The following is a 13500-nucleotide window of genomic DNA, read 5'->3' as shown; positions in this document are numbered from 1 at the left end:
TGAAAAGAGGTGGTAAATAGTATTAAATATAGCAGTAGGGGTTTGTTTGTTTGTTTGTTTATTTAACCTATATGCCACCTGTAACCGCCACCCTCAAACCTCAAAGAGTGGTTGCTACTTCACTTTAAACTCTGCTGCCACCAACTTATCCTTGAAAATCAAGCGAAGGACAAGTGTAACTTTGGAAAAACAAAAACTGGTTTATTGATTACAGGAAATAAAAATAGTAAATCACTGGTAAAGAATCAATAAGTCAATCACTGTAAATAAATCACTGGCTCTCACAGACTATTTCACATTGACAGGCTCTCTCACACTATAAAAATCACTTTAAAGCCTCAGCTCAAACTCTCATCTCTAATAATCTCAAAAATCTCCCTCACACATGCTTCACCCCCCTTTTTATACTAGCTCCTCCCCTTAAGTTCCACCTTCCGTCACACCATTGGCTGATGACTCACTGCCCAGCTGTGATGGATAGGTGATGTCTTGGCTGCCCGTTACACCACCCACACTACCCAAAGATCTCTGGGCGGCTTATAGTTAGGGTTTTTTTAAAAAGAAAATTAGTTAAGGTTTGAGGATTTGTTACTATTGGGTGTTGCTTTGCTGGGGTATGTCGTCAGAGTATGGGACCAAATGGAGATATGATGCTAATGTGGAATGGTTTGAAGTCTTGATAAAAAAGATAAATGGTAATGGATGAAGAGGAAGACAGGTTAAACCCTACCAAGGATAAAAGAAGGTATAACACTACAATATGAAAACAACTGATAAATAGAACTGACATGCAAGATGTTTGGACAGAATGGAAAGGAGATGTAAAGAAGTTTACTTTTTATTCATCAGCATATAAAAGTTATTTAAGGACAGATTATATATATTTGCATCTAGTGACTGTGATTTACAGTTTGTAAGACAGACGCTTACAAATGCTTATAAAGAAGCTAGGAGGCGGAGGAATTTTATATAGGAATTTTATGCCAAAATATTTGTATAGATCAGGTCACTGAGAAATAAATTAAAGTCTTCAACATACTCACAAAGGAAAGCCAGAGAAACAAAATGCATGTAGGTATGCCAGACTGGGAAAGTCTGAGGCTGCCGTAGCCACGGGCAGGCGCCTGGGATTGTAAGGGCTCAAGTTGGCATAAAAGCAGGTCAGGCAGAGCATTCGTTGCTGCACCTTGCTTAAGGGTCGTCAGGCTGACAATGGGCTCGTGAGTCAATAGTCATTATATGTTTTATGTTCTGTACATTCTGTTATGCTGAAGGTAAGCTATTTAAGTTAACTGTTTAAATACAAAGTATTTCTCTGACTAATTTTGCCTTGTCACAAGTTTTTGCATCCGGAGAGAAAGACAAAGCACAGAGTTTCTGTCAGGTCTTCCTCATTCTCTCCAGAGGGCATCATCTACGCTTCTACCAAGTACACTGTTTGTGTCCACATATCAAAACGTTTCTTGACATTTTACAACATAAACATATATTAGAGAAAACGGAGGAAGAATTGACAGAAATATGGAGGATAATTCATAAGAGAGAGTACTAAGGAAAGCCCAATTTGATGCACTATGAAATGTGTAACAAAGGGTTACTACCTAAAATTATTTTTTTTCTTCATGAAGAAATTAAAAAAGGAAGATTTGAAAGACTGGCAAAACATGATTAAAAGATTTCAAAATGGTGATGAAAAAGCAACTATTTATAAAAAGTACTAGTATTAATATCAGAAACTAGGAGGATTAGGTTGACCAAGGAGAGGGGAACTAGCACCTTATGGGATTTGGAGACTCCACCTCTCTTAATGCAGCCTAAATAGTATTGGCCTTTTTTGCTGACACATCACACTGTTGCCTCATCTTCGGCTTGTTATCTAAGACGATCCCAAGGTCCTTCTCGCTCCTAGTACTGCTGAGCCAGGTATCTCCTATCTTGTAAGGGTGTGAAATAGTAAGGGAAATCATAGATCCCAGAGACACTCCAGTGGCCAAGAGGTGGAGCAGGAGTCCCCCAGCATCACTACCGTTCACAGAGCCACATTACACAAGGGAAAAGCCCCAAAGCTGACAGTCCAACAGTCCACTGCTTCTCTCCCAAACCGTAGGCAAAGGTCAGGGCTGTTTTTCAACAAATGTGAATGGCAGCAAGCAGAAGAGAGGGTGTCCTGTGTAGACCATCTTCACTGCTGCCAGTCCTGCTGTCAATATTCAGGCTGCCCTTTCCTATGGGAAGCCTGGCAACTTTTTCTCCTGCTGGCAACACAGGCACAACATTGTGCAGGAATACTGGACCATTTTTTTTGTTAGCTAAAGGTCAGGACGATCCGTTTGAGGTCCAAGGGAGGGGGGCGCTTTAACGTTCATCGCCACGGCCTTGGCGGAGTGCCGAGAAGACGGTCGAACTTGACTATCTAGAGGAAGTAAAAGTCGTAACAAGGTTCCCGTAGGTGAACCTGCAGAAGGATTACCGGGACAGGCGGCGCCGGCCCCCGCGGGGGGAGCGCGAGCGCCCACCGAAACCACCACCCAGGGGAAGGGCCTCGGACGCGGGGTGGCGGTTCAAAGACTCATGCCGGCCCCACCCCCTCTGAGCGGGGCAGGGACGGGGGCGAGGTCGGATGCCGCCCGGGCGGGGACGGGGGCAAGGGAGGATGCCGCCCAGGCGGGGCGGGGACGGGGGGGTGCGGGAAATGTGGCGTACAGATCCAGGCTGGGGATTTGCAGGAAGGGAGGTGAGTAGATTCCCTCCCTCCCTCCGCGTGTGCGTGTGTGTTTTGTGAAGAGGGGATTCCTGATGACATTGCAGGAAAAGCATGTTTTTTTAAAAAAAATCCGGAGAGGAAAGCAGGGCAGAAAGAGAAAGAGGTCCAGGAAGGCCACGGACTTTGGGGCAGAGGTGGAAAGATCTCTCCTCCCCCCCCAAAAAAGGAGAGGATCCTCTGGCCAGCTCTCCTGGCTGCAAGGAAGAGGCTTCTCCAGTTGGTGCTTTTCTCATGGACGTGCAATTCAGACCTGCCCCATTTACAAAAGGCGCCTCCCTCCCTCCCAGCTGTTCCTTCATTTTTTGCTCCTTTCTCTGCCTCATGGGATGTCAGAAGGAGAAAAGCAACCCTCCAAAGGGAAAGCTTTTGCTCTTCCTCCCGGAATCTCTCCAGAAGGATCTTTTGGCTTCTTCTCCCAGAGAGGGGGAGACGGGGCCAATCTCTCCCGGTTCTTCCCGGGACTGAAAGAGATCAAACGCCAGATCCCTCCAACCTTTGCAAGGCAGGTGAGCTCTTTTTATTGTCATTTGAGGCACCGCCATACTATTAAAACACACATCATCATCATCAAACTCGTTCTGACTTGGGTGACCCTTTTCCCAAGGCTTCCCAGGGAGTGAGTCCTCAGAAGTGGTTTCCCCTTCTCCCTGGGATGGTGGAGTTGGCCCAAGGTTGCCCTGGCTGGCTCTTGTTGCAGGCAGCGGCCCATGGGGGGGAATCAAACTCCGAACCTTCGGCTCCCCAGCCACCGATCCTGAACTCCAGAGCTCTCCAGCCAGCTACTCTCCCGTCAGCAGAATGCTGTTTCTTTTTGCACCTTGGATAAGGATGTCGGAGCATTTGAGCCCCATCGCTGGCTGCACCAGAAGCCTTTGGGGAGGGAGCCACCACCACCCAGGTCTCCCGTGGCTGCTCTCGAGGGACTGAGAGGCCATGGAAATGGGCTTTACCTGACCTATTCTTCTCCACCCCCCCGGTAGAGGACTGGTCAAGTGTGAAACCTCCATCTTCTTCCCTTCACTTTGGTTCTGTTCTTTCTGCTTTGCTTCGTAGCCTGTGAAGTTACTCCAACACGTGGAGGTTCTCAAGGCCTGGGATGCTCAAGGCAGAGAGTCTTAACCTCTAAGATGTTTCTGTAAATGATGGCAACTCTTCCTTCCGCCCCTCCTGTCTCCCCTGATGTTGGATGGAATATCCAGGTGGGCAAATTAGTGAAAGGGCTACATCACCTTCTGCACCCACCCAGGACTCAGTTATACAAGCCAGATCTATTAAATCATCAAAGATTAAATTCTGGATTAATTGGGTTTTATTTGACATGGATCTGGTGTTTAACAACATCAGGGATAGAGTGGAGGGTTGGCTGAACAAGTTACCTCATATCTGGCCCTGGTATTAAAGCAAAAAGACGGCACAGGATTCAGATTTCTGACCCCCGTTCTTCTAGACCAACTTGCTATTGAGTCAGTGTCGTACTTTCCCCTACCCGTTACCACTTTGATGGTATTCATTCCCTATACTAGGTGACAGGACCACAGTCTCAGATGACAAATGCTTGTGTGGTTGAAGTGCAATAGGAGACTAAATAGTGGAGAAAGATAAACCCTATGCATCTGATTTAAGTCAGTGAATTAGTTGGTGTATATAATTCATAAAATTGCAACAATATAATTTCAGTTAATTAATAAATTCTGGTTGATGAAATAATTTTAAGTAGGTTTGATCAATTTTAAAATGTGAAGTTCTAATTATAGTTTTAACGGGTCAATTATTAGTTAAATTTCCAGGTTAATTCACATCTCCCCCACCCCCTCAAGTGATAGCAAATCAAAAACAGTACTCAATGGGATTTAAACTAGAATATCCGCGTTAGATTTCATAAGATTGGTGCATTAGATAGGTTAATTAAAATGTAAACCATTCCATCTCTTATATATAACTTCCTCCTTCCTCTACAAAAGCAAAGCGTACTGCTTATATACCGCCCCATAGCGCTTCAAGCACTCTCTGGGCGGCTTACAATTTAATTATGCAGGCTACACATTGCCCCCCTCCCGCGAGCTGGGTACTCATTTTACCGACCTTGGAAGGATAGAAGGCTGAGTCAACCTTGAGCCGGCTACCTGGGATTTGAACCCCAGGTCGTGAGCAGTTTTAGCTGCAGTACAGCGGTTTAACCACTGCGCCATTCACAAATCCTCCAACACTTCCTGTAACCAGCAATTAAGAAACCAACTGAAGTCCTCTAGCAGTTTTCGTAAGCAATTATGAAAAATGCTAGTGCCAGTCAATTTGAGCCCACACTGTCAATAAGAGATCATGATTTGTGTGACTTGATGGGCCATTTATGCACCGGATTTGTTAGCAGCAGTGGTTTTGGGGCAGGAAGGACAAGAATCATCGAAATTCACTTCCTCTTTCCCAGCAATCTTGAGACAGTCATTCTTTCATGTCCACACAATGTTTCAAATGTATTGAAACCACAATCACTTGCCATAGCTCTCTGTGATAAGCACTATATCAAGAATTCAAGAGTAGAAAAGTTTTTGGTATCCTATTCAGTTTAAAGTTTCATTATGTTGTTAGAAGAAAATGCTCTGTAAATCTTGTCCTGATTACAGATGATAACAATGTTAGGGCTTCGGACCAAGCAATACAATAGAATACAAATTAATTCTACAGCCAAAGGCCTGATAAATCGGACCAATCATTTTCTCAGCCGGTGCCATTTTCTGTAGGTGATGGTAGGATCAGCATTGCGTTGTGGGAGCCTAATCCAAAATTTAAGATGGAGATTCAAATGAGATGTTAATCTGGGACATTGAGAGGAACCTAAATGTCCTTCCCGTTTGGAATCAGTTCAACTAATTCCCAAGAGATTAGACTGTCTGTCATGAATGAATCTTTGGTTTCCATGATTTTCTGGATGTTAGCAATGGTACAGTTGACAGGTGGTGGGGAACCACTCTGAACCTCCCGTGATCTTCTTAAAAAAATACCCAGCCCGAGGTTTTCACTCACCCCCCGAGAGTCCCTTCCTCTGACAGTCAGTTTTGTTGATTGTTGAAATGCTGGCTTTGCATTGTTTTCTCCTTAGATGGGGATAGACTAGCTTCTCTGCTGGAAGCCGTCCCATAAGAGGGTGAAGAGGAGTTCTCATGGAGGGGAGGAGCAATGGGTAGTGGGAACAGGTGAATTCTCAGGGCAATATTTCTTGGTCTAGAAATTAAGATGATGGGAGATAAACCAACTGAATTCACGGAACAACTGCTATCGTCAGAGAGAGAAAAAGAGGCTACTTTCCTTAAAAAGCAGGAGATGGGGGACAAACCGATTGAATTCACTGAACTCACTGAACATTTGCTATCATCAGAGAGAGTAAAAGAGACTGTTCTCATTAAAAAGCAGGATGAAATGTTTAAAAAGGAGGAAAGGAGGGGCTGGGATGAGGGGGAAAGCATATTGAGGTTGCCTTGATAGGGAAAAATGTAAAAGGGGAGAAATGGGCAAATTTGGGGGGAGAAATGTATGATGACAGATCGGATAGATCCATGTTGCTCCAAAATCAAGACATCAATTATATTGAGTTGAAATTAGTAAACTGGATAGAAAATGCATTAAAGAGATTTCACAGATGGCATTTTAAAACTGACAAAAAGGAGGCAAGAGGCAAACCTAGGTCCTATATTAAAGCTGATAAACAAAAATGAAAAGTTACTGGTTGAATAAATAATAAAACTTCATTAGTTTCAGAGATTGTGAAGAGAACAAGCTGGTCATCACAAACACTCTTTTCGAACAACACAAGAGGCACCTCTACACATGGAAATCACGAGATGGGCAATATCGAAATCAGATTGATTATATTCTCTGCAGCCAAAGATGGAGAAGCTCTATACAGTCAGCAAAAACAAGACCTGGAGCTGATTGTGGCTCGGATCATCAGCTTCTCATAGCAAAATTCAAGCTTAAACTGAAGAGAGTAGGAAAAAACACTGGGCTAAGTCAGGTATAATCTAAACCAAATCCCTTATGAATACACAGTGGAAGTGAAGAACAGATTTCAGGAACTGGATTTGGTGGACAGAGTGCCTGAAGAACTTTGGATAGAGGCTCGTAACATTGTACAGGAGGCAGCAACAAAAACCAGTCCAAAGAAAAGGAAATGCAGGAAAGCAAAGTGGCTGTCCAACGAGGCCTTACAAATAGCAGAGAAGAGAAGGGAAACCAAATGCAAGGAGATAGGGAAAGTTACAGAAAACTGAATGCAGACTTCCAAATAATAGCAAGGAGAGACAACAGGGCCTTCTAAAATGAATAATGCAAAGAAATAGAGGAAAATAATAGAAAGGGAAAAACCAGAGATCTATTCAGAAAAATTGGAGCTATTAAAGGAACATTTTGTGCAAAGATGAACATGATAAAGGATAAAAATGGGAGAGACCTCACAGAAGCAGAAGACAACAAGAAGAGGTGGCAAGAATACACAGAGGAACTATACCAGAAAGATTTGGATATCCCGGACAACCCAGATAGTGTGGTTGCTGACCTTGAGCCAGACATCCTGGAGAGTGAAGTCAAGTGGGCGTTAGAAAGCCTGGCTAACAATAAGGCCAGTGGAGGTGATGGCATTCCAGTTGAACTATTTAAAATCTTAAAAGATGACGCTGTTGAGGTGCTACATTCAATATGCCATCAAGTATGGAAAACTCAACAGTGGCCAGAGGACTGGAAAAGATCAGTCTACATCCCAATCCCAAAGAAGGGCAGTGTCAAAGAATGCTCCAACTACCGGACAATTGCACTCATCTCACACGCCAGCAAGGTTATGCTCAAAATCCTACAAGGTAGGCTTCAGCAGCATGTGGACCGAGAACTCCCAGAAGTGCAAGCTGGATTTTGAAGGGGCAGAGGAACCCGAGACCAAATTGCTAACTTGCGCTGGATTATGGAGAAAGCCAGAGAGTTCCAGAAAAACATCTCCTTCTGCTTAATTGACTGTGCAAAGGCCTTTGACTGTGTCAACCACAACACACTATGGCAAGTCCTTAAAGAAATGGGAGTGCCTGACCATCTTATCTATCTCTTGAGAAACCTATACGCGGGACAGGAAGCAACAGTTAGAACTGGATGTGGAAACACTGATTGGTTCAAAATTGGGAAAGGAGTACAACAAGGCTGTCTATTGTCCCCCAGCTTATTTAACATATGCAGAATACATCATGCAAAAGGCTGGACTGGAGGAATTCCAAGCCGGAATTAAGGCTGCCCGATGTCGGGAGGAAAGCCCTTTGAGATCTCCGAAGGCTCCCAGCAGCAGTGGTGGTGGGGGACGTCCGGATGCCTTCCCCGCCACCATGGGAGGCCTCTTGTAGGTCCCCCCCTGCTGCCGATAGTGCCTCTAAAGCACTATCAGCAGCGGCGGGGGATCTCCATGAGGCCTCCCTTGTTGGCGGGGCAGGCTTCTGGAGGTTCCCCCCGCCGACGCAGGCTTTCCCACGGGGGACTGGGCCTACCAGGGGAGGGCTTCCCCCACTAGGCCCGGTCTACCAGGCTTTCCCAGGCAGTAGACTGGGCTTACTGGGGGAAGACCTCCCCTGGTAGGCCCGTCCACCCTGGGAAAGCCTGCGTCAGCGGGTGGGGGAGCTCTGAGAGGCTTCCGGCAGCTGTGCCAAAGCCCTCGGAGTCTTCCAGCAGCGACGATGGCGGCGTTGGGGGACCCCTGGAAGACTTCAGAAAGGTAAGGTTTTGGAGACATCTTTTCTGCTAGAATGGCGATGCACGGCTGAATTTTCATCTCTTCACCCTGGAATCTAAAAAGGATGATAAATTCCCTCCTCCCTGCCTGAACTGTGAGTAAATAGTGTTTAAACTTCTTATGAAAACTTCAGGCAAAGATAGAAATACTTTTTGAAGTGTAATTACACCATCTTTTATCTTTAAAAAGTACTTTCACTTTCACCCAGGAAGACGGAGGCTGCTGGAGAAGCAGAAAATAATGGTCTGTTAAAACGGCTTGGCTTCTTAAGCTATAAATTTTTGCCTTATATATACATGCATAAAGGCAGAGATAAGAAGATGATTAAGGGATGGGTGCGTGGACAGCCATATAAACCATCATATAATAGCCTCGATCATATTGCCCGTTTAAAAAGGGTGGAAGAGGGTGAAACTACAGAAGCATCGAGCAGCTCTCTTGAAATCAACATGGAAAAAAAAGTTTCAGACCTTGCCTCCTCCGTGAAAGGAATGGAAGGTCAACTCAGACAGCTTCTCTCTAAAATGGACTTTTTAATAGAAGGACATCAACAGATGAGACAAGACTTACAAAAATTCCAGGGAAAAATGGCAGATATTAAGACAAATTTAGATAAAACAGAGGGCAGGTTACAACAACTGGAAGACTTTCAGGGCAAAGTGGAAAAACGGGACAGTTGATGAGCTTTAAAAAAAGGTCATTTTTTGGAAGATAATTCAATATGTAACAATATTAAAATAATGAATTTTAAACATAAGAAGGAAATGGATTTGAAGCAGGAAGTAATGGATTGGATTAATTGTGATGAACTCCCAGCATGTGTCTGAGGAAGATATTGAGAGAACTCATTTTGTTGGGAATCCCAAAAGAAACAGAAGACCCATAATACTGAAATTTTTTAACTATTGTCAAGAAAGAACAGTTCCTCAAGGTTATTAAAGAAAAGCCTGAACTACTAGGTTATAGATCAGATTCAGTCCAGATTTATCAAGATATAAGCTCTGAAACCATTCAGTGGAGGAAAACAATGAAACCTATCACTTCAATTTTAACTAAGAATGGCAAGAGATACAACTGGGGCCATCCTGTCTTTTTGAAAATATGGAAGGATGGAATCCTACACAAAATCTACTCCTTTGAAAAGGGAAAAACTTTGGTGATGGACTGGGGGTTTTGGCGAAAAGATGAGAGCACACAAGGGAGCAAGTAAGCAAGTAGCTCTGTAAAGACGGTTGGTTTGAAAGAGAAGATATCTTGAGAGAATATTTTTTATTGGAAGTGATTAATGGACATTATTGGATGTTGGAATAATCTTTTTTCCCCATCTTTCCCCTCCCCCTTTTTTCTTCCCCCCTTTTTCTCCCCCCCTCTTTTTTGTAAGCAGGGTTGCTATTTTTTTTCCTCCCTTTTTCTATCTCCCTTTTTTATAATATGGGTTTTTTGGGGTTTTTTTTAGTTATATGTATGGGTGTGTGTGTGTATGTGTATACACACACACACACACACAGTGGTGCCTCGCTTCACGATGAAACCATTTAACGATGAATCCGCTAATGCGATCGCATACTGATGTTTCCAATGGACAAAAATCGCTTTGCGATGATTGGTAAGCGTTTCACTTACCAATTTTTGCATAGCGATTTTTACACAGCTGTTCGGTGGTTCCAAAATGGCCGCAGGACACCCAAAATTGCCACGTGCAGCGTTTTCACGCCCTGCCCTCACTTACCGAGGGCGCGAAAATGGCGGCGCTATGGTCTTGTTTTTGTGGATCTTGTACACTTCCACTGGGCATCATTTTCAACACCCTGCACTAGAAAAAAAGCAGGTCCCTGTGATGGTGAGGGTTTAGGATTACTTGGTGCAGCCTCTACTTTGGGTTTAATATTGTCAGGCACAGATGCTGGTTTAAGTTGCAATGCATTAACATTTATTTTAGGAACTCCATTAAAACTATTTACATTCATGTCCATCTCCTCCCTACCCAACGGGGCAAAGAAGGGGTTCCACTCTTGAATAACAAACAGGTTCTCATGGCTAACATTCCACAGTTCTGTTGGGTTTAACTGGTTCTAGTCTCTCAACATCAGATGTGGTGGTAATGGCAGCAGGGTCATGGTAGCTTCTTCCCCAAGGAGCATTCAAGAGTCAGAATAGCATCCATGGCATTTGGAGGTAAAGCTCAGTGTCATCAACATACTGATGGCACCAGGCCCCACAACGCCGGACGACCTCACCCAGTGGCCTCAGATAGATTTTAAATAGCATTTTAAATATCAAAGGCCGCCAAGATATTGAGGAGAACTAACAAGGTCCTCCTGCAGGGTAACCAATGCTGTTTCCATAATACACTGCAGCCCGAAGCTTGACTGGAATGGATCAAGGACATGTGTTCTACAGGAGGGCTGTAGCTGATCGGCCACCAACCTCTTGATCACTTTACTCAAGAAGGAAACATAGGCGACGGGCCTATAATTCCCAATTTCGTCCACCACAAAATTAGGTTTCTTTTGAATGGGCCTTATGAGTGTCTCCTTGAGGCAGGGGAACCATGCTGTCCTGGAGAAACCCATTTATTATTGCAGTGGCCTGTTCTGTTCTTACAGGCTTGGCTGCTTTGATGAGCTAAGCCTGGCAAAAGTCTAAAGATGAGGTGGTGGCAAGATAGCACACAAGCACTCTGTCCACCTCAGTGAACATCACAGGTTGGAAGCAAGTTAATCTCACTGGACATGATGATGCAGTGGCCATCTCAGTTCGATCTACTGTCTATAAAAAGGGATAAAGGGCTTCTGATTGAATGGCTTCTGACTGAAGCTCTTTCTCATTCTTACACGTATATGGTTTCTCCCCTATACGAGTTCTTTGATGTAAACCAAGGCTATTGCTGTGACTGAATCTCCTTCAAAATGCCATACATTAATATTGTTTCTCTCCAGTGTGAGTTAGTTGATGGGAACTAAGGACACTGCTCCGACTGAAGCTCTTTCCACATTCCATGCACTGATATAGTTTCTCCCGTGTGAGTTCTTTGATGTAACCTAAGATCACCACTCTGACTAAAGCTCTTTCCACATTCCATGCATTTGTGTGGTTTCTCACCAGTGTGAGTCCTTTGATGTAACCTAAGATCACCACTCTGACTAAAACTCTTTCCACATTCCATACATTTATACGGTTTCTCTCCAGTGTGAGTTCTTTGATGGGAATAAAGCTGACTGCTGCTGCTGAAGCTCTTTCCACACTCCATGCATTTATATGGTTTCTCTCCAGTGTGAGTTTGTTGATGTTTACTCAGGTGACTGCTCTGACTGAAGCTCTTTCCACATTCCATGCATTTATATGGTCTCTCCCCTGTGTGAGTTCTTTGATGTTTAATACATGATCCCCTCTGACTGAAGTTTTTTTCACATTCCGTACACTGATATGGTCTCTCCCCTGTGTGAGTTCTTTGATGGGAACTCAGGTGACTGCTCCGACTGAAGCTCTTTCCACATTCCAGGCACTCATATGGTTTCTCACCTGTGTGATTTTGTTGATGTCTACTCAGGCTACTGCTCTGAGTGAAGCTCTTTCCACATTCCATGCATTTATACAGTTTTTCCCCTCTGTGAGTTCGTTGATGTATACTCAGGCTACTGCTCCGAGTGAAGCTCTTTCCACATTCCATGCATTTATACAGTTTCTCCCCTCTGTGAGATCGTTGATGTCTACTAAGGTGACTGCTCTGACTGAAGCTATTTCCACATTCCATACATTTATACTGTTTCTCCCCTCTGTGAGTTCGTTGATGTCTACTAAGGTTACTGCTCTGACTGAAGCTCTTTCCACATTCCATGCATTTATATGGTCTCTCCCCTGTGTGAGTTCTTTGATGATTAATATATGATCCCCTCTCACTGAAGTTTTTTTCACATTCCGCACACTGATATGGTCTCTCCCCTGTGTGAGTTCTTTGATGTTTAATATATGATCCCCTCCGACTGAAGTTTTTTTCACATTCCGCACACTGATATGGTCTCTCCCCTGTGTGAGTTCTTAGATGGTAACTCAGGCTACTACTCCGACTGAAGCTCTTTTCACACTCCACACACTGATATGGTCTCTCTCCTGTGTGAGTTCTTTGATGTTTAATATATGATCCCCTCTGACTGAAGTTTTTTTCACATTCCGCACACTTATAGGGTCTCTCCCCTGTGTGAGTTCTGTGATGGGATCTCAGGTTACTACTCCGACTGAAAGTCTTTCCACATTCCATGCATTTATACGGTCTCTCCCCTGTGTGAGTTCTTTGATGTTTAGTATATGATCCACTGTCACTGAAGCTTTTTCCGCATTCCATGCATTTGTATAGTTTCTCCCCAGTGAGAGTCCTTTGATGGAAACTAAGTTGACTTATTACTTGGAAGCTCTTTCTACAATCCATGTGTTTATAGTCTTCCCACCGTGTGAGTTCTTTGGCGTCTACTGATGCTAGTGGTAAGGCTGAAGCTCCTTCCACATTCTATGTATTTATATTGGGGTTTTCTATGTGAGTTCTTTGATGGAAATTCAGGTGAGTTTCTCCTCTCTTTTCAGTGGCAGAAGTAGATCCATATTATTCTGATTCTCCTGTTTCTTACCTGATGGAGAGAAAAAAGAGAAGATGCCATGAAGAGTGCATAACAGAAGGAAAGCTCATTGGGGATCAAGTCAAAGGTTTGGTTCTGTCTACGACTGTCATGAGAAAGGAGGAACACTATAGCTACATCAAGGCCAGCAGAAGGACAGGGTCAAGTTCCTTGTGGCTTCATTTCTTTTGTTGTGAAAGTCCTAACATTGGTCCCCCCCCCTTTTCAGAATAAAAAACAAGAGGTAAAATAAAAGCCTTCAGAATTGCTTTGCTTTTCTAAAGCAGGCAGACATTGCTACAGAAGTGAAAAGACTTAGCGTGAGAATTTCCTGGATCCTTTTATCTACAGTACATTATCTCAATTTC

The 13500-nt window shown here is 43.9% G+C and overlaps 2 protein-coding genes across 4 annotated transcripts in view; both read right to left on the bottom strand.

The window, feature by feature from the left end:
• The window catches only part of LOC110070194 (uncharacterized), a 29019-nt gene that overhangs the window by 5997 nt on the left and 9522 nt on the right, over window positions 1-13500 (bottom strand). The window lies entirely within an intron of this gene.
• The window catches only part of LOC110071058 (uncharacterized), a 47690-nt gene continuing 34370 nt past the window's right edge, over window positions 181-13500 (bottom strand). For 2 of the 3 annotated variants that reach the window (XM_078387845.1, XM_078387846.1), the window contains exon 2: window positions 181-13144. In XM_078387845.1, coding sequence (XP_078243971.1) covers window positions 11482-12948 — 1467 coding nt within the window. In that variant the 5' untranslated portion in view covers window positions 12949-13144 and the 3' untranslated portion in view covers window positions 181-11481. The remainder of the gene's footprint in view (window positions 13145-13500) is intronic. The other variant, XM_072987988.2, reaches the window with a different exon arrangement.

The sequence above is a fragment of the Pogona vitticeps genome, chromosome 2 (genome assembly GCF_051106095.1).
Source record: "Pogona vitticeps strain Pit_001003342236 chromosome 2, PviZW2.1, whole genome shotgun sequence".
Classification (NCBI taxonomy): Eukaryota; Metazoa; Chordata; class Lepidosauria; order Squamata; family Agamidae; genus Pogona; species Pogona vitticeps.
The sequence above is the reverse complement of the archived record's forward strand: the minus strand, read 5'-3'. Positions and strand labels throughout refer to the sequence as shown.